At 38.0% G+C, this 21455-nt stretch overlaps 1 protein-coding gene across 2 annotated transcripts in view; it reads right to left on the reverse strand.

The window, feature by feature from the left end:
* Positions 1–926: 926 nt before the first annotated feature.
* Positions 927–21455, reverse strand: part of insra (insulin receptor a) — a 58982-nt gene continuing 38453 nt past the window's right edge. The window contains exons 5-22 of one of the 2 annotated variants that reach the window (XR_003595902.1): positions 21277–21421; positions 20833–21047; positions 18613–18739; positions 16978–17219; positions 13521–13688; positions 12490–12688; positions 11753–12036; positions 11020–11159; positions 10411–10570; positions 9401–9500; positions 9245–9312; positions 8109–8338; positions 7495–7605; positions 6058–6217; positions 3976–4105; positions 3653–3787; positions 2027–2458; positions 927–1831 (exon numbers count right to left, since the gene is read on the reverse strand). Coding sequence is in view for 1 of the 2 variants with exons in the window: in XM_028020536.1 (XP_027876337.1) it covers positions 2101–2458; positions 3653–3787; positions 3976–4105; positions 6058–6217; positions 7495–7605; positions 8109–8338; positions 9245–9312; positions 9401–9500; positions 10411–10570; positions 11020–11159; positions 11753–12036; positions 12490–12688; positions 13521–13688; positions 16978–17219; positions 18613–18739; positions 20833–21047; positions 21277–21421 (2972 nt within the window). In the remaining variant the exon portion in view is untranslated. Of the gene's footprint in view, positions 2459–3652; positions 3788–3975; positions 4106–6057; positions 6218–7494; positions 7606–8108; positions 8339–9244; positions 9313–9400; positions 9501–10410; positions 10571–11019; positions 11160–11752; positions 12037–12489; positions 12689–13520; positions 13689–16977; positions 17220–18612; positions 18740–20832; positions 21048–21276; positions 21422–21455 lie in introns of both variants that reach the window. The other variant, XM_028020536.1, reaches the window with a different exon arrangement.

The raw sequence follows: 21455 nt of genomic DNA on the forward strand, positions 1-21455 counted from the left end.
TTACATAAATAATGGATGAAAAAGTACTAGTTGCGAAGTTAGATAATCCAACAGCGAAACAAGACATTATGGCTTATAATATGGGTAAAAAAAAAAATCTTTTTCCACCAAATTATTTGAGTTATAAGAATTATTCATTTAAAACAAGCTCATATATTGTGCTGAAAAGTTATTTTTCATGAAACTTCACCAAAAAGTACTTGGTAAGATTTTGTGTTTTTGCAGTGTAGGTTAATTGGTTTCCCTAAATTGTCCTTAGGTGTGAGTGTGTGTGTGTGAATGGCTGCTTTGTGCGTCTCTGTGTTGCCATGGCAACCTGTCCAGGGTGTGTCCTGCCTCTGCTAGAGATATGAACCAGCGGTTATAGACGATGGATGATGGCTGTTTCTTTTGACTGGAAGTAACATTAGTGTTTCAGGTAAACCCAGCTAGAATCAACCTCAGATAAAACTTTAAAAAAATCATAAAAGCCTCAGGATTAATAATAATAATAATAATAATACACAGGGTTTCCTCCAGTGTATTATAAGCCTGGCAGGGCACCAGTCTTTACTTGTGCCCCCACCAGGCTTGGCATTGCTTTTTTATTTAGGTCTTTTTAAAATGTTTGCATTTTTAAAGATTTTATAGTTGGTGTTCAGGTATTAATCTTCCAATATTTTAATAACAAATAATTATCAAGTGATATTTTCAAATTTCCTGTCAACTTTAAACATTTTTTAACTCAAAAACACGACGGGCCGCTGGATGAATGACTGCCGAGCGCCCCAACCACCAGGCTGAGCAAGTCTTCTGGGGGAAACCTTGAAGTAATGAGGTAAAACCAGCCAATCACATATATATTGTAAAAAAGTTGTGTAGCAAATTAGCTCTAAAAGACTCAACAGGAAGGCAAAGAAGAAAAAAATGCACATTTGTCACAAATGCATCTTGCTGCATTATTTACTGCACTATTTTTATTTTGATCTTGATAAGATGGGCAGACATTTTAAAGCTGGAGACACCAAACACTCCTCCTCCTGGGCATCGCACTGTAAAAAGACCAAGTGCTGTTGGTTGAGCACAAGTCAGAAAAAAAAGCTAATTAGTAAATTCAATTCTGGATTAGAAAAAAAACATAAAAGACTAACATGTATAAACATTATCTAACCGGAAATACCTCAAGAATGACAACATAGCTATGTACAAAAACATCAATATAAGATTTAGATATAGATATATTTATATTTCTTAACTTCTATACCCACTAAAATATACCAACAAAGCAGCTATTGGTAAATCTGACGAACCTGTTTGCCAACATGTCTCTGAAAACAGTTTAAATATCCTTCAGCTGTAGATGTAAAAACTCAAATTCATGAGAGAGGAAAAAAAGGAAGGAAAACAGAAATAACAGATATGTCAATAAATAAAAAATAAAACAGAACCCAAAAGAAGTCCTGTGTTTTTATCCTGTGTGCCATTTTTGGAATACTGCAGTGTGAGGAGGTAAGCCACTTCAGCCAGCTTCTCCAGTGGATCAGAGTTTGTTCCAGGATGGATCATTTTTTGGACCATCCAGCAGAGTCTTTTGTTTCATTTTCAGTTCATCATCCACATGCATTCAAAGACTCAGTTCCATGACGACCGATGTAGGCCACAGACATAAAGAGAAGGGCACTTTTATTCCCCAAAACGAAGCAACCCGGGGGACAGATTGAGGGACGCGGCCTGGACAAAAAGGAGGTTCAGTGGGTTTAGCAGCCTTCTTGTTTGTCAAAAGTTTGTTTCACAGTTGAATCCAAAATCCACCCAGTCGAGCACAACATTGGCAATATATATATATATATATGTATCTATGTACAGTATATAAAGTACAATCTTGAACTACAGAGAACAGGAGGTTCGTCCTTAAATACAAAAAGTGTCTTGTGGCGTCCGTGCGTGGACTCGCTGTAGTGTGTTTGTGGCATCTGGAGAGAAAAATAAAGTCCTGAAATGTGTGTTGAGGGGTTTCTGAGGACAAAGTGATCAAAGTGTGATCTATCTATCTATATATATATATATATCTATGAGAACAAAAATAGATTTTATTCTGTAGCATGGATGTTGCGGGATGTGTTAGGACGGGCTGGACCGCGGCAGCGCTAGTATCCGTCCGTTGGTTTTGCCCCCGTTCATGTGCGTGAAGGGGATGTGGTGCTCCTCGTAGCTGCCCCTCAGGCCCATGGAGGACGCCTCGTCCCTGTCCGAGCACTGCTCCCTCTGGGAGTACGACGACGGGTCCAGCGGGATGCTCTCCATGTTCTCCATGTCCAGGTCGAAGTCCTCGCTCTCTGGCAGCTTGTTGTCCTCGCTGTAGAAGAAGGAGACCTCCCGGTACGAGGGGTGCAGGTCGTCCTTCAGCATCTCGATGATCTCCTGGAAGGTCGGACGCATCTTCGGGTTGTACTGCCAGCACATCTGCATCAGGTTGTGTCTGTGGGATGAGATGGGGAGAGTGAGATCTCGCTGATGTTTAACCCTTTATGACCTAAGTGTCAAATCTCCGCCTGGATATTTTTTTGCTTATTTTAATTGTACGCAGTTCTTTTAAATGTTCTCAGTAAATATATTTGCCCATTTATCCAAGTTATTCTCACAATTTACCATCTATTAAAAGAGCGCCCCTCAGACTAATTTCACTCCCTGCTACGGCGGGAGTGAAATTACCGTAATAACCCGATATTGGCTGCAAAGTGGAACGTCTCCCCTTTCAGAAAGCGCTGGAATTTTTCAGCAAAATATCACAAAGTTACGGCACTGCAAATTTGGATGGGTTGCCAGCGCTACGTTCGCTCTGGAAGGGTTAAAAATATTAAAAATATATTTATATGATCAAATGTGATAAAGGTGACGTACTATGATTCCTTCACCAGGATATACAAAACATGTTCATTGCATTCTTTGCAGAAAATCTCTAAGATTTCAGTCTGATCAGTTTTCCCTGTTTCGGAGCGTCTTGTCACTTTATACTAAATAAGCTGCTGCTGGCCACAACTTATCAACTCAACAGTTTCACTCTCATGTGAAAATAGCTGCAAAAAGATGTGCAATTTTACAAATGTACATCTTTCAAAAGCAAAAGTGGAGCTTCCTGCACAACCAACAAAAATGAATCAAGTGGAGGGAAGGTCAACAAGGAAACACATTTATTGCCTAAAATGCCATAATAAGAATCCTTTAGTGTACACTTGATCATTTGTAGTAAAGGATGCATTAAAAGGATGGAGTTAAAAATATTTCTAATATGAGTGGAAAATATTTACAGACAGTAAATTTATGATGCATCATGTATCAAAAATGTATATATTTTTTGTATAGTTTTGGCTTAATTACTGCTCTGAGTATGTTGTTTATTCAGAAAATAACATTTTGGAGTCTGTACACTCCTGTTAATTAACTGGTAACTAAATTAGTTGAAGATTATTTCAGTAACTAATTAATCGTTTCAGCCTTACATTCGATACTTCTCCTGACTGAAACTTGTTATTAGCACCTACTTTACTCTATATTAGCAGAACAACCCTGCTCTTCTTTACACATAAATAAATAAAATATAAAAATAGCTTCCTTGCCTTAATGTTTATATATTATTGTTATAGATATAAACAAGTTTTGTGTGTGTGCTTACAGTCTGTCTGCGCAGTTGTCTGGCCGGTCCAGGAAGCCTCCGTCCATGACGAACTTGAGGACCTGCTCGTTAGACAGGCCCTGGTACGGCTGCTCGGCCAGGGTGCTGATTTCCCACAGCACGACCCCGAACGACCTGGTAAACATAGAGATCAGCTGATTAGACGTTTGACAGACTAATAAATCTGTCTGTAAACACTCTGAGGCCAGAATCGGAGCCGGAGTTGGTGAATACCAACAGAGAAAAGGTTTACAGGTTGGTTTTCTGGTCTGGTTGGGTTGTTCTTGGTGAAATGTTGAAGAATAATCTGTGTTTTTGCTTACCAGCAGTCTGAATGCGCGGTGAAGACGCCGTCCTTCAGAGACTCCGGTGCCATCCACCTGACGGGCAGCAGGCCCTTCCCTCCCTTCCGGTAGTAATCCGTCTCATAGATGTCCCTCGTCATGCCGAAGTCTGGGAACACAACGTGATTGTTAGATTCAGAAATTAAGCTAGAAGGATGCAGAGATCTTCTTAAGATTGAGATGTTTCCTGAGTATGACTGGTCTGTTTTATCTACTTCTTACAGGTGATCTATTATGCTTCCTTGAACAGGTGAGGATTGGTCTATGGTCTATACAAAACATCTTCATTACATTTTTGGCTCAAAAATTATTCTTAAATAATGAGACTTTACTCCAGCAAGTTCTGCCTACTTGCGCTATTTAAGTTGCTTTAGGGTATTTTGTCACTTTAAATCCAAATAAGCTGCTGCTGGCCACACAGCCAAACTCAACATTTCACTCGCATGTGAAAATGTCTGCAATCAAGACGTGCAATTATACCACCATACATGCTTGAAAAGCAGAAGTAGAGCCTCCTGCGCAAACAACAAGATTGCAGAAAGTGGTTTCTGAATGGCAAGTTAACAACAAAACACTTCCAGCAGCCATTGTACAGCTGACCAAATGTGCTGGCGCTCAGCTTGGGTTGCTCAGCTTGGGGTCCACTGAGGTTGCTAGGTAGCAGCAGAGTCCCCGTTGAATGTGAGTTTTTGAAGTGGCTCCTTTTCCAGACACCAAAAAATATTAACTTTTTGTCAAACCCCCCCCTCGCCCCCCAAAAAACAAACCAGCTGGTTTGTTTCTAGAAGCAGAGACCCAAATGGAAGAACAAAAACATGCAAAAATGAACTTTGCATAACAGAAGGAGTTGTTAACTGTGACTGGAGCTATTCAGGCCATGTATTTTGTAAATCTTTATTTTCCACAGTTTGAACCAGTCAACAAATTTCAAAAAGCTCCAAAATGAAGAAAAAAAAATCATCCAACATCAGTCTTCATAACATCAGTGCCAGTAATCAGTAACTGCTCTCAGAGGAGCACAGTTTTTGGCCGTGTGATCCTGTTTTTAAAGCACAGTAACATCGTTGTGCAACCCAGTGCTGACACAAGCAGGTTTTTGAATTTGTCAAGAATTGGGACACATTCTGTGGCACTTACAACCCTAAAACGTTGAGTGTGAAACATTATGACACAACAAGTGGAAAAATGACCTGAAAACTGTAAAGGTTCAAATGTGCTGCAAACTGCAACCTAAATAATGACCCAATGTCACTGAAACAGTTCACATTTTCCTCATGTTAAAAACTTTAAAGTATTTAGTTAGAATTTTACATGCTAGGCTAGGTGTTTGTAACATGTTAAATGTTAAAGAATCAACTGTTTTAAATATAAATTTTATAACAAAGGATGGTTTACGCTGTTTTTTAATATAATAAGTAGATTTCGCACAACAAAGTGACACAAAAATATCATTAATGTTGTTGTAGATATATATATATTTTTTGCCATAAAGTTGGAAACTATTAGTCTTTTTTTCATTGTCCACACATTTCACCACCCCACAGAAGGAAATGTATTCGCCTCCTTTCCTGCAAACATTTTATATTCTTCTTTATTTTAAAATCTAAATACACAAATTAAACAGAGCTCTTTAAAAATGGCAACAAATTTCCCAAAGTAGAGATTTATGAAAATCTTTAAGTTTAATTAAGTGTTATTTAGCTACACTGAAGGCAAATATGGCTCCTAGTTAAAGACAGTAGTTCTTTAAAGGCCTCAGGAAGACTGATAAGTTTTAAAATGTTTATGAATGAGAAATGAAACGTCTTCAAGAAACAATGAGCTCAATGAGCTTCAGCTACATTGCAAAGAAGAAAGGGTAAAAAATGAAATCTGTAGACGTGTGAAAGCTATCTATCTTCTAATTTACAATACATCTCCACTTTATGCATATTGTATAGACATAATTAAGAAAGTACATTTTTCACAGATTTCATAAGAATGTGTCTCTTCATGCTGCCACCAGAGGGCGACATCAGAAAGCTTTTACTGCTAAACCTACAGCCTCCAAGCAAAACGTACCTCCTATCTTGACTGTGAAATCGTGAGCCACCATGCAGTTTCTGGCTGCCAGGTCTCTGTGGACAAACTTCTTGGCGTTGAGGTAAGCCATGCCGTCTGCGATCTCGGCGGCCATTTGGATCATCTCTTTCAGAGTGGGAGGTGGACGCCCCGGGTTATTCTGAGGGACAGGAGCCATGATTTTAAACATATGATCTACAGCAAGCTGGCCTGTTTTCCTGAAATGCTCTCAGCTAGCGCCAGCGGTAACTGTTTAAATCTTCTGTCAACATCCCTCAGTCCTCTGCCCATTCCGATGAATGTGTTTACAGACATTAAACCACAGTTTCCTTAAACATTACACTGGCAGTGATTTAAGTACAGATATTAAAACATCCAATGCAAATGTTTTTGCACAAACTGTGGAAATAATCTTGTGTTTCTCTGCACAATCTTTCACTATGTTGCAGTCAGAGAGAACGCTAAAACGAAAAACTAAGCTAAACCCAAAGAACAATAAAGTTCAAAGAAAAATAGTGCCTTAAAACAAAACACTGGGACAGAAGAGGAAGAGAGTCACACAATGATGTATAAACATCACTACAAATAGATACAAAGTATTGATATGGCTTAAAAATAAAATCTCACATTTTTTCATACCAGGTCTGATTTCCAATCTTAACAGATTATTTTTTCTTGCTTTCCTAGTAAGTAGTAGTTTAAATGAGAAAAAAATCTTCGTGTTATCAGGATCTGACGTGACCGGCTCAGTCCAGGTGGTTCTTTCTTTGAAATAGACTCAGTCGTTTGAACAATCGTTTCAAAGTCCAGCTACTGGTAATAATTTGATGCTGATGTGTTAAAATATGACGCGTTTTCTTATCTGTAGAGCCAACAGCAGAGCTTTACAAGATGCTCAACATACCTCTCTTCATATTTTTTATCTTTTTGTGTTCGAGTTCTCATAAAATTGCTACTTCATTCTCCTAATATGACTTCACTCTTAAAATATTATGACTTTATTCTCATTTTATTAAAAAGAAAATCTTAGCCTGGCCCTAATATTCTCAAAAGCCCAAATAAATAGAAGGTGTAAAAGACGCTTGTCAACAAGATGGCGGCACTGGGTGTGCTGACATCACATGTAGTTCAAAAATTAAATCTTCAAAAGCTAAAAATTTGATTAATCAATAAAACAGGTTAAGTGTCTTTAGTGTCTGAATTCCTCATTTAAAAAGGGCTCTTAGTTCAGAGATTTTCAGTTCAGAAAATCTCATCAGTAGATTCTCCAACTCACATTCTTGTCTTAACATTTTCATTCGGGGCTAAAAATAAAAAGAACCGTCAGAAATTTGAATTTGTACAACCCGGGCTGGGACCGGTGGTGTATTTTTTTCCACAAAAAAGCAGAACTGAGAGGAAGAAACAAAACTAGCAAGTGAAACCAAGATGTGCCACCTCAGCGTCAGGCCGCAGAGAGCGCAGGTAGCTCTTCAGGTCTCCGTGGGTCATCAGCTCCATCACCACCAGCGTCGGCTGGCCCTTCGACACAACGCCCATCAAGCGGACCTGAGAGGAAACAGCATTAGAGAGCCTTATAACTTCATGTGACGCATCTCTTATCTTATATACTCAAATTTAAGACTTTTTAAGACCATAATGAATAAAATTTAAGACCTATCTCAAACATGTATTAGCTTGCTACTGGTAGCCTTAACTGTGTTGAGTGACACTAATGTAGTGAGCAAAAATGTCTGGGCATGACTAAAACATTTGCCTGACAAAAAAAAAAACAACTAGATAGAATATATGAGATTGAATAGTCCTGCCATGACAAAAAGATCTGTTATTAATGTATTTAAGCCATAATTTTCAATAAACAAATTTAAGACTTTTTAAAAGTGACCTATTATGCTTTCTTGAACAGGTTAGTATAGGCCTATGGGCTATAAAAGAGATTTTTTTTTTTTTTTTTGTACAAAACTATTCTTAGATAACTATTCTTAGAGTTACTTTAAATAAATAAGACTTTGTAAGTATATGCAGACATCCTGATGCATCAGTTTCTTTACCACATGGTGGCAGGTGAAGGCCTTCATGACTGACGCCTCGTTCAGGAACTCGATCCTCTCCCTCAGGCTGGCTGACTCGTTCACCGTCTTCACCGCCACGTGTGTTTCGCCCTCGCCCTTCACGATGTCCTTAGCGATGCCCTCGTAGACCATGCCGAAGGAGCCCTGGCCCAGCTCCCTCAAGATGGCGATCTTCTCACGCGGCACCTCCCACTCGTCCTCCTCGTACACTGCAAACACATTTCAGGTTTTACAGCCTTCAGTTTCAGGGGAATACAGGAAGGCAGGTTAGAACAAGCCGGACCAGAGCACCTTCCAAGTTTTTATGAACACAATTAATGTCAAATTCTTTGATGTGTCGTAAGAAGCAGCTGCTGCGATTTGATTTATTGGGGTTCAGATGCTTTGATGGCTCGAGTTCATGTTAACCATTTAACAGATAAAACTGAGTAAACAATTCTGCAAGCTACTGGCTATGATGTTCTGCACCAACATCTAAAAATGTAAACAGATTAAATCAACTGAAGATGATTTACAAACAGGAAATATCTGGGAATTTCCACTGACAATGAAACATTTAAATGCCTCTTGAAGAACTGGGAATCTGACAGAAAATTTAGCAAACAATGGCATTAAATACAAATACAATTAGTTGGCCAGTTTGTTCTTCAAGGACCTTGAGATTAATGGTTGAGTTTTGTACATTTTTGTTATTGTTTTAGATAAAACAAAGTTTAAATCAAATATTTGGTGTTTTCTCTGCTTGATGAAAATTATTTGACCTTTCAAAATCTTTTCCATCACAACCAGAAGTGTCACACATGGCTGTTTAAGGAATAAGAAGCCACTCACTGCGTCATTAAATAACTTGTTGCCAGGCAGTAACTATTGATTAAATCCAGTTGGTGACTTTTTTATTTTTATTTTTGGCCATGCAGTGTATATATTAATTTAGCTGAATGGTTGTTTTTCTTTATCTAGTCTATGAATCAACTCCTTTGTTGAAGTGAAACTCTTTAGAAAACACAAGCAGCTAATGCTGTTAATTATTTCAGCTCCATTTAAACAGGATTCACTGAATGAGGCGCTAAAATCCCTGTGCAGTTAAAGAAACGTCTCGAACTCTTTCTGCTCACCGTCATTAGCGCTGAGGTACTCTGGGTTTGAAGAGGCGTAAATGGGTCCGCTTGGTCCTTGGGTTTGACTGAAAGGAAGCGAACAAACACCTTGAGAAGACAAAGTGATAAAAATACATAAAATAAAAGACTGAAAGGGATGCAAGAGCTGCGCACTTCTTCCTGAACACGACAAATCCTGCCACGCCCAGAAATATCAGCAGGACAAAGCAGATAATCGGCCCGATGATGATCTTCACGATGGAGAGAGGGTCGCCTGTTCAAAACACACCGTCACATTTCAGGTGGGAAAGAAAACACTCAAAGACGCGATTCAAAGGTTGCTAATTATACATGAACCATGCCTGGATGGACACAACAACAACAATCATTTTTATCTACATTTTGAAGACTTTTGCTGAAGCTCTAATTTTAGAAGAATTTAATTAAACAGATGTCCTATCATCTTAGGAAATGTAAGAAAAAAGCACTTTTTAAGTTTAGTTTTTCAATTTGTATCTAAATTTGGTAATAATCTTCAATGATCTGAATTTTAGAGAGCAAAATAAAAACAAAAAAATTATTCAGTAAATCACATAAAAAAAAACAAAGATTTATTACTGACCCCAGATCAAACTCCAAACAATAATGAGGAAATATTCTAAATCTTTTTCGTTATCATCATTAAGATATTTCTAAGTATTTTAATTGCCAAACTGCATTCAATTTTGTCTTTTTTTAAAGATGTTTTTTGGCACAAGCAGTCATTTATTGCATAATAATTTGGTCACATGACCTTGTTCTGAAGAGGAAAAACCCTTAAAATGTGTGTTTCAACAAGTCAAAAACCCCAAACACACCGGGAATCCAACCATATCTTTGTTTTAGTAAAGTAAAAATTTCAAGCATGTTTTTAGATTATGGAGTAAATATTTGAGTTTGTAAAGAAAAAAGCAGATTCTTTCTCTGTATGGTGATAAGTGATTCATTCAATAAATATTTTCTTCATGTTTCACTTTGGATAAGAAAATTCCCAGTTACACTGTAAGAAATGTGAGCTTTACTCTCATTTTTTAAAACACGCTGCTCCTATTTTGAATGCAGCTGTACTTTTGGTCCCTCGTCTCCTCCGGTAGTTTTCATGAAAAGTCGTCTCTGAGCTCAGTTTTTCTTCCACAAACACTTACTCGGATCCTGGACATAGAAGTACGAGGGCTCGGTCCACGACCCGTTTCCAGCCAGCGACGTGGCTCGGATCCTGACCGAGTAATTCCCAGGATGCATCACTTTCAGCTTGCAGCCGCGGGACGCTTTGTACATGTTTCTGGACACGCAGTGGGGCAGCTCCTGCAAGGAGGTTTGAAAAAATTAACGGTTATTTTTTATTTTTTCTGATTTTTAAATGTTTATTTTGACTTTTATTTCGATATTTTACGCTTTAAAACTTCATATTTTGCTTTCCCTAGTAGAAAAACATCGTGTGGTTACAAAAACATGTTTTTAACAGAAACAACAGGCACTTATCCCTGAGATGAAGCTTATGTTTTTTCCACTTGTTTCCATGGATACTAAAACACAGCACAGCACTAAAATTACTCGCCCATTAGTTCTCATTAAACTACCATCAGGCAAATTTCAAAATTAGTCACGTAGACATGGCTTGTCCACACTGCTGCGCTCTGTGGATGGAGTTAATTTGCTGCTCATAAATTTGTTAAAAGTTGCTGTTAGTCATGAATAAGCCAGAAAACGCTGCTCTGTGTTGGAGGATCTACGTAACATAAGTGAGTCTTTACCTCAGCGTCTCCGACTCTCTTGTAGTTCACCTCATACAGGATGATGATGCCGTTTGGTGCTGCAGGCTCCTTCCAGTGTAGGTGCACTGTGTTTTCTGTCACTTCATGAGTGATGTCACCCAAGATGTTATCGGCTTTATCTGTGGGGAACAAAATCTTTCAGAATCATGTGTTTCAACTTCAGAGTTTCTACAAATTCAATATTTTTCCAGGGTGATTTTTCTAATCCTCTTCTGAGAGGCTGCAGGTCTTTTTTTCTGCACAGAATTGGGAAAATTGGCATGTTGCAAAAAGACTGGAAATTAACTGAACTTATTTAATTTCAAGATGACTCCCACAACTGTGACGGTTTTTAGTAACTATTTGTGTAGCTAAAAAATCTAGTAAGCGCTTTTAACTATCCAATTATTAGTTGGTTAATCCAAATAATATACAACAGATCAGCTCTACACTGTTTTGATGTTAAGTCGAGAAAAATGGGATGAAATCTTCACATATTTTTTTTAGCTGCAGATGATCAAAAGTTCACTAAAGCGATGTTATTTTGTTGCATTTTAGGCGATAAAATGTTTACTTTCTTATTAAAAAAGGGTTTGAATTGTTTATTTGCATCTTTTAATGTATTTTTAATATTGTATAAATAAAAAATGTCCATCAGAATAATCGATAACTAAAACAATCGCTAGTTGCAGCCCTAATCAAAAGCTTACTTTTCCATTTGGAGGTGTTTTACCTTCAGGCATGGTGCGGGCGCTGACGTACGCCGCCATGCTGCAGCGGCCCTGGTCAGTGGGATCGTTGCAGGCGTGGACCTCAATCTGGTAGCTGGTGAAGTGTCGCAAGTTGGAAATGACTGTGGACTCCTTGGAGTAGACAACCACCAAAGTCTTCGGGTATTCCTTGTTCTCGTCCTCGTCGTTGGGGACCCCCGTGCTCCCTGGCGGGCTGGCAGCGGTGGTGAGGAAGGGCTGCGTCCTGTTGGCGATGCCCATCACAGAGCGCCGCTGTCTCGGGCGTCTAGAAAAAGCAGACGTGTTCAAGTAAAAAAAAAAAAAACTAGGGCTGTCAACTTTAACACATGCTAAATGCGTTAAACATTTAAAATGTTTTTTTAAAACATTTAAAATGTTTAACGCATTTATATTGATTAATTAAAACCTAAAAGTTTCTCTGTTGCAGAGAGTTACTTAGCTCAAAGCAGTGCGTTACCCGGTTCCTTCCTTCGAAGAACAACCTGTTTATAGTTAACGTTTCTAAATTACGTCTGAAACAAAATTACTTCTACCTGCACATGAAATCTGAGATGTTTGATTTGAGATATTGAGAAAATGTCTGTTTTTACATTTCAAGCTTATCGAGTGAAGCTGTGATTAATTGCAGCGCTAGAATGTCGTTATTGAAATTTCACAAAAACTTACAAAAATACGTATCTGATGATCTTAAAAAATAAAAACCAGCCGTTTGACTTACTTGACCTCAAAAACTTCATTGTGAAGGTAGTTTTCAAAGGTTTTCCTGTACTCCGAGTCTTCTTTCTCCTTCTTGAGTTCCTTGTCCGTTTTTGGGCAGGCGCAACATTTCTTCCCCTGGCCCTGGTCCTCCGTCTGGTTCCACTTCTGCTCCTCGTCACTGTCCACCTGAGTGGGCACCCGTGACGGCAGCTTCATTCCTGGTGGCAGGCAGACATGCGGAGCAGGGAACAAAGAGAGACATGACAGGTGAAATAAACAGCATATTCGCTATATCCACACACTCCTGCAGGGATTGTCTGTCATTGTCAACCTCTGCAGTGGAGATAAATTAACCCTGACAGGACCTCCCTGCAGACTCCAATCTCTATAAACATGCAGGCATTATAGAATCGATGTGCGAGCGAAGATCGGCGCTGACGGCTGGAGGCTGACGTGGGCCAAGCCGGGCTCAGAATAATTGAACCGAAATAAATGTTTGAACTCCGTTTGAACCCGAGCCAGAGCCAAACGAGGGTCTGGACTGTCTAAAGTTTCATTTCCAGATTACATTCACGTAAAGGAGAAGGAGCTCATAAAAAGAAGTACAGGTGCTTCTCAATAAATTCAGTTTGTTTCAGAAAAGTGCTGCTTCAGTAGCACGATCCTTTTCCACGGCAAATACAAGATCTTTCCTCAAATGGAGGCCTCAAAGAAGGAAAACATTTTTAGAGATCATGTGATAACGTAAAAAAATTAACTCCTATTCATCTGCAATTAAGTCTCTATCAGGGATTCTGAAAGTCTGACTTTTCAGAAAACCCGACAGATAACGCTGCTAATAGACGATAGTGTAGTCATCATCAATACATATTACTGGATTGGACATCACCTATTAGCTCCTGGCCACACGATCCTGCAGGTGCCGTTACTCTGCATTTAGCCAAATCATTAAACCACAAAGTACTGATTTGGGAAAAATTGGAATCTGTCACAAATCTTTCTTTTTTATCCTATTTGCATAAAATATCACTTAAATTAAAGCTTGACTACCTTTCTGGCAGTAGTCAAACTTGTAGAGCTCGCTGGCCTCAGGCTGGCGCTGGTAGAAGACCAGGTAGTGGGTGATGTTCCCGTTGGGATCGTTGGGAGGTTTCCACTTCAGGATAATCTGAGACGACGAATTGGAGGAAGACATGGGGTCCAGTGGTACAGAAGGTTCTGCACAGACATTGAGGAAAGAACTTTTAACCAGGAAAGATATTTAATGCTCAACAGAGAACAAATGACAACTAGGATTAAAAAAAGACTGGGTGTCTTGTATAGTATGGACAAAATTCACTTGTCCTTCTTTTCATGTCCATGTTCCTAAACAATTGCATTGCAATTTATTTTTGGAGTATTTGGAGTTAATGTTCAGAAATATTCTCAAATCTCACATGGAATTTTGCTGAAAAACCTGGTTTTATTTTCAATTGTCATTCATTTTGATGAATGGAAATCATCAAAATGATGAGAATCATTTGGTCCAAATGATTTTCATTTGGACCAATACGCCTCTTGATTACTCTAAAACAACTTTTAATTAATTGCAGTCACACAATCCAATTTCCTTATACATGAACTATGACTAGAATCGAAAAAATACTTTGGTTTGTAAAATGGGTACAAAATACTTAAAATGTTTTACTTCAACAAATAACAAATTATAAGAGATTTTACTCAGGTTTTCAACTAATCTCTTCTATCAATAGTAGCCTGAAAAATTTAGCTCAGAAAAAAGGACGTATTCTTACCGAGCTTCTGGTTTCTGTGGTCTAAAATGTAACATAAGTTTACAATGGAAATGCACTAAATGCACATTTTTTAGCAGTTTTGAGATAACCCACTTCATAGATTTAGCACAAATCTAGATATAAATCACAGATCTTTGTTTTAGAAATTACAAGTGGAAAATTGCAGTTTCGATCCACTTTGCATTTCAGATTGTTGCTCGATAACTCAGCACTTACTGGCACATAGCCGCCTGCTCGGGTTCTCCCCGCACCGCTTTTTAGTGTTTGATGTTTGTGTCATCAACTGCTTTAGTTTTTGGTCACTGGCCTTCATGTCACAAGTGGAAGGAAAATGATACTCTGCTTGAATTTTTTTTTTACTTTTACAAATAAAAGTCTGAAAATTGCCCCTTTTTCTCAGATGATTCCAAATAAAAGATAGAATTTTTTTCATAAATCCCTTATTTGGTTGGTGTCTGCCAACCTAAACAGAGTTGAAGTTGAAACTCGGTGGTGGCAGAATAATGCTATTGGAATGGTTTTTCTCAACTTAGCTTAGATGGGGCTAAGCAATGAGACAGCATAGAAAAAAACTGTAGTTTTGGTTGGAGGCTCGCTGTTGGATCAGTGGCCCAGTCAAAGTCCAGACCAAATTCAAATAAGGAATCTGGGGTGGTTTTTCATTTCTGTTCTCCATCCAATCTGAGTAGGCTTGAACAACTTTGCAAAATACTTGGAGATTCTACAATCATTGACTAGTGAGGGGACGGCATCAAATGTACACCACACTTTTCAGATTGATCTATAAAAATTAAAAACAATGGATCTATTTCCTTTCACTTTAGAGCAGTTTTTTTCAAACTGTGGGTCGAGAAAAACCACCGGTGTAAACAACCGTTTATTTGCCATAACGTTAGCTCAAAGTGCGACGCTACAGTTAGCTTACCAAAGGATTGTGTTTAAAAGTAATAGTGAATAAATGGCTTAAGAACAGATCACTAAAAAGAAAGCTTGAAGATTCCGGGAGAAAGTTTCTCAGGGTGAGTTGCAAAACTTTTGTTTTTGAACATTATTAAGCTGTAGGTCCACAATACAGTGTTGCGCCCCACGCTGACTAACTGCATCTTAATACCTAAAATAAAACTATTTATGCCTCTAAATTATAAATAGCTCTGAAGCTTTATTAATGCTCAAAATACTTGTAGTAGAGAAGAATTCATACTTTTAGGATCTGTAAGTAACTCAAAACGCCCCGAGTTGACGTGTTTATGGTTTTATTGTGGTCAGTCACAGTCACCAGGAACCGGGAGCAGTCGCCAAAACAACGCTCCCCCGACATGGCTGGCTGGCCGCGGTGTCTCGGCAGGAGATTTATTTTGTGCGAGCGACGGCTGTCATGTTTGATGCGGTTTGCAGGGAAGGAAATATATTTTGTCTGAAAGGAAAATGGCCAGACAGGTCACAGTGTCTGTAATTAGGCCGAGCTGCACGAGGCAGGCTCTGTGGGTGGCAGGGGACATGGAGTACCGAGGAGCCGAGGTTTGGTTAGACACCTAGCATGAGGTGGAGTCCTGTCAGGTCAGCGGCAAAAATTACCATCCAGCTTACTGTTCCCTGTTTGTCTTATTTTTATTTCAAAGCAACAAACAACTGAATGACGTCCAGTTTGTGAATTAAAACATCATACTAGTCCTGTAACAAATGATTAATTGGATAAAAAAAAAGAAAAAAGTCTGCAGATTTTTATTCAACCACTTAAGCTTAATATCTACAATTTTAGAAATATATTAAAAGATGCAAATAGACTAATAATTTGATTCATTTTTTAAATAAGAAAACAAACATTTTATTGCTTACAATGCAGTAGCAGCGTTCCTTTAATGATGATTTGTAGTGAACGAATGAATCTGTGAATCTGCATGAACATGTGAAAATCTTTTCTGCTTCATTCAACATCAGTGCAGTTTAGCACTGATCTGTTGATTATTTTTTAGATTAACATATTAATAATTAAACAGAAAAATATGCTTAATAGGTGATTTTTTTTTTGTTTACAGAGTTTTAACCAAGTGAAAGTAAAAATATGCAACTGCAGAAGTTTTGTGTAGAACATATTTACAGTCAAAGGTGTTTTGATCTTTAAAATGCAAAATTAGTGTCTTATAAGCCTGGCGGGCCACCAGGCTTCACTTGTGCCCCCACCAGGCTTATCATTGCTTATTTACAGTATTTCAGTTCTTTAAAAATGTTTGCATTTTGTTGGTGTTCAGATATTAATCTTCCAATATAATTTTCCAATAATATGTAATTATCAAGTGATATTTTAAAATTTCCTGTTAACGTTAAACATTTTTTAAATTCAAAAATACAGAGCAGGCCGCTGAATGAATGACTGCCGAGCGCCCCAAACACTGGGCTTAGCAAGTTTTCTGGGTGGAAACCTTCAAAATGTATATATTTTTATGGTTTTGGCTTTGTTACTGCTCTGAGTTTGTTGTTCCTTGATCAATTAGCCTTTTTTTGAGTCAGTACGCTCCAGTTAACAGTTAATCAATTATTAAATTAGTTGATTATTTCAGGAATCGATTCATCACAATTAATATGATTAATCATTTCAGACCAACTTTTGATGTTTTGATGGTGAATAAAATTATAATCATTAATTTGATCTCAAAAATTACATCAAGACAGGAAAGAAAAAATAAATAAATCGGAGTCATTTATTTCAGTCTTACTGGTGGCATTTGTGCGAACGTAGATGATATCACTCTTGGCCCCGTGGACCTGATGCTCGTCGGACGCAGAGAGCTGCGTTTTCACCATGATGGCGTACTGCGTCCACGGCTTCAGCGGCAGGATGAGATGACCCGGCTCGACCTGCTCTTTGTCTCGGCGCGGCGGGTCGACGTCGGCGATCACCCAGCTGTTAGAGCCGCACGCGTCCTGCCCGTCAAACTCCGTTACGTTCTGAAAAGGTCTGCACCGATCAGAAAAACATAAACATAAAAATGAAGCTCAGTGGGTGTTTTACATGAAGAAGGAGGCTGGGATTTAATTTGTTTCACTGCAGTAAAACAGAGTTATTGAAGTGATCAGAAGTAGACATCTCATGTTAAACTTTATGTATTATTCAAGGGAACTGAGTGGTGTACAATTTATATAAAATAGAGTATATATTCAAAGACAGATGACATCAGAAAAAATTAATAAAGGAGGATAAAAAGAGGATTTTTATGTTCTTTGTCCAATGTGACTGTAATGCAGCTCTACTGATGTCTTTTATTTAAAATAAAACAAACCAGCAGAAATAAAATCCTAACACAGCCATGTATATAGACTCAGACTGACAATTTATGCAGAGATGGTGAAGATGGATTAGTATGAATGATTATTTGATATCTTGAGATTAAAAAATAAGAGATAATTTCAAGGTTTCTTGACATTTCAAAGACATAAGTACTGCAACATATTATTCCACGTTGATATTCGTACACTTTTCCTACAGCAAAATTCAAGCCTTTTCAAAGTAAGTATTTAAAATTATTCCAGCACCGGACTTTGGAGATAAAAACAAAATAAACAAACTAAAGAAGAGCGTTTCAACTCACTATTCTATATGACCTTATTTATCACTGTTGATAATGTCTGATTATAATAATCTAGACATCACAGGCAATATTAACTAAAATATAACAAAAGTTGTATGTTTTTAAACACGTTTCTCTCTGAAACATCCTATACACCTGACTGGCTGGTCCAAGAACAAAACACTAATTTAACAAAGAAATTGTATAATATATAAGCTAACCTTTATTTTGATTACACAGATCAAAATTGTGCAGTTTGAATATCCAGCATTTTCAAGGAGTTTATACAAAAATCAAGCAGGTTTCAAAACCTCAAAACACATAATTGAAATTCAAGCATTTTCAAGGATTTCAAGTACTTTTAAAGTTCCCAGATCTTAGCATTTATTTTAAAATATAAAATGTTATATGAATCCTTTAAACATGGAGAAACACAAGTGGAAGGAAGGGAAGAAGCAAAAGAAAAGGAGGAAAATAATAAATAGAAATGAAGGGAAGATGGAAGAAAAATCGATTATTTTAGAACTTGAGGGAAAGGAAGGAAGGAGACAAGGAAGGAAAGGAGGAAGGTCACATGAGAGGTAGGAATGAAAAAGATAAAGCCAATTTGGACAACAGGAAGGAAGGACACAAGTGTATTCACTTCCATATTTTGGGGGGTTTAAGAATCAGAACTGATTTTAGAAATGACCGATTTTCCTAGACGCTGAGCTTTTTTTTCTTTTTACTACGGATCTGAAATAACAACTGTTCGGTTCTGCTCCCGCCTCGAGGCGGACTTACGCTTCTTTGTAGAGAACCATGAAGCCCAGCAGGTCTCTGAAGTCCGGAGGCCAGAACGGTTCCCACTTGATCATGATCTTATCGCTCATGGTTTTGATCTGGGTGAACTTCAGCACGCGGTTCTCACCTGGAGAACAAAGTGAAACAACATTTGGCTCAGAAAAGGCCAGCAAAAATCATAATTTGGAAAACGTCTGGAGAAAGATATTTGTGTTTATAGATTTATTTGACACTTGTAACATGCAGATTTTAAATCATTTTTCCCATCTCCACACATCATAAGGATGCAGATTTTCTCTTACAAACCGACGCTGTAGTTGATAGATTAAACTGCCTTTCATAGGCTTCTAGAAAAAATTATATGTAGTGAAAAATCAGCACAAAAGTTTCAATACCTTGGAAAGTCCTACTTATTTCCCCACTTGTTGTCACTTTTGTTGCTGTTTTGTGATAAAATGTAACAGAGCTGAAGAATTACATCATTTTAGTATAAAAACATTGCTGTCAATTTTTAGGAAGATTATTTCTTTCTATTTTTTTGTCTTCTTAGAAATCCATATGTTTAACAATACTCTAAGAAAACGGTAATAAAGCTTCTTAACGCCTCAACAAAGAAAAGAAAATGTCAGCTGAGTGGAAAAATTTGCTCCAGCCTGGTGACCTTCACAACTGAGAAGCTTGTTGTCCAAGTAAAGGTCAGATGGAAACCAGAGGTTTAAGAATTTATACTAGCAAAAATTTGACAGAAGAGGATCAAGACGGAACAAATTAAAAATATAAAAACTGTTTTGATTATTACAGCATCAGCCTGATGAAGCAAAAGCCTGTCTAAATGTAATTCTTCAGACAATTTACGCCGGTTACTTTCTCTGAGAAAAGAAAATGTATGATTTATTTTGACCTAATTTATCAGTCAGCCTCTTATAAACAACTCGTTCTTTAAGCAAAGCATTTCTTTGGAGGGATTACTGTCAGAACTGTGTGGTTTAGCGCTGATTGAGTGTTTTGTTGTGTTTTTTTCTCCCAGCTGGGAACCAACAATCCTGCTGTCGTCGTCATAGCAACGGTGGAACTCTACAAGTTTAACCTTTATTTAAAACTTCTTTCACGGACAGAAACGACCCAGGATTTTTTTTATGCCCAATCATTTGTCAGACTGGAATTGAATACACTGAGATATATAGTGTTTTTTTTTATATGTACATAAAAAAAGAAACATTAAGAAGGAATACAACAAAAATCTTAAACTTTTGGAGTGAATATTTTCAAATTTTGCCACAAGACGAGCACAAAATAGCAAATTTTATTGGGATTGTTCTTGGCAGAACAATGTATAATCCCAAAGATTACAGCAGCATAAAATAATAACACAAGGTCTGAACATCTCACAGAGAGATGGTTTCATCCTTTGAAAATGAAAAGATGGTGGCACAACTGCAAAACTACCAACACATCCTTGGTAGTCCTAAACGGACAGAGAAGCAAGTAGGAGATTCTTGGCAACTCTGGAGGAAACCGCAGAGATTCACAGTTTAGGTGCAGAAATCTGTTGTCATGACAACTATCAGTTATGCACTTCACCGATATAGCCTGATATGGTCAGAAATAATTGAGAGTATTTGTGCAAAATGATGAAGAATAAAAATGTAGAAAGGATGTCACTTGGTTCTACCATGTATTCTATTACCAAGATTCACTGAATCAACCTGTTGTAATGTTAGTTTCAAACAATGCTACATTTGTTATAGTCCAACACTATGTGAGTTTTATTTGTTTTTATGTGCTTCATTTCTGTTTTTACAAACAAAAACTGGATTGGGACAGAAGAGAAAGAGCGTTTGTGTTAGAGAAATAGGCTGTGGAAGGTGAACTGAAGTAAACAAAATAACAAAAAATAATAATAAAAAAAAAAGAACCATGTCTCATCATCTTTCATCTTCTTGTGTGACAGACTTGCTGGTCTGTCACATAAAATCCCAAAAACATTTAGCGAAGTTTACAACATGCTAATATGTAAAGACGTTCAAGGGAAAGGAATACTTTTGCACTGTTTTCCTCTGTGCTGCTTCTTCTTAGAAAAACAAAATCAGTGTAAATGTCTCCAGGAAGTTATCTACAAACACAAGACAGGAAGTGACCTCTATAACAATAACAGCTGTGCCAGGCGTCAGTGTGTGCCGTCTGCTACAACAGTCACGTCTGCAGACTGTGGTTCCTTACATGAGGCCTGGTCTCCGTTGGTCTTGGAGGCAATTTCGTTCTTGACCCGTCGCTCCTTGGTTCCCGTCACCTCCTCCATTTTGCGGATCTCGGTCATGCAGAGCTTGGAGTTGTAGTGGAAAAACATGCGGCCCTGCAGGATGGTCAGCTTGTGTTTGGACCAGTCCCAGAGCTGCCGCAGGTTCTGGTTATCCAGGGCGTAAAATGAATAATTCCTGGAAAAGAGTGCATGGACTCACAGTGAGCACTGAAAGCTATTTCTGACTGCAGAGCTTTAAATAAGAAACATCCACCACAATTTCTGGATTAAACTTTGTTTTTTTGTGTTTTGAGAGGTCAAACCAAAAGCACAAAAAAAGACATTCTGAAAAGGCCAAACTGTCTGTTTTTAACTCATAATTACAGGAAGAGGCTCTGAAATAGTTAAGGACGAGGGAGGATTACCCGATTTCCTGTTCTTCTCCGCGAATGAGGCGAAGTTTGCGGAAAAATGAGAGGGATACGAGAGCGTAGGAACGTCGAACTGTGAGGTAACCAGTGATCTCCTCCAGCTGGCCCAGGCTGGCCTCCAGCTCAGCTGCAATGTTGTCTAGAAAAAACAAAAACAAAAAAACCCCATTGAA

The sequence above is a fragment of the Xiphophorus couchianus genome, chromosome 6 (assembly GCF_001444195.1).
Source record: "Xiphophorus couchianus chromosome 6, X_couchianus-1.0, whole genome shotgun sequence".
Lineage (NCBI taxonomy): Eukaryota > Metazoa > Chordata > Actinopteri > Cyprinodontiformes > Poeciliidae > Xiphophorus > Xiphophorus couchianus.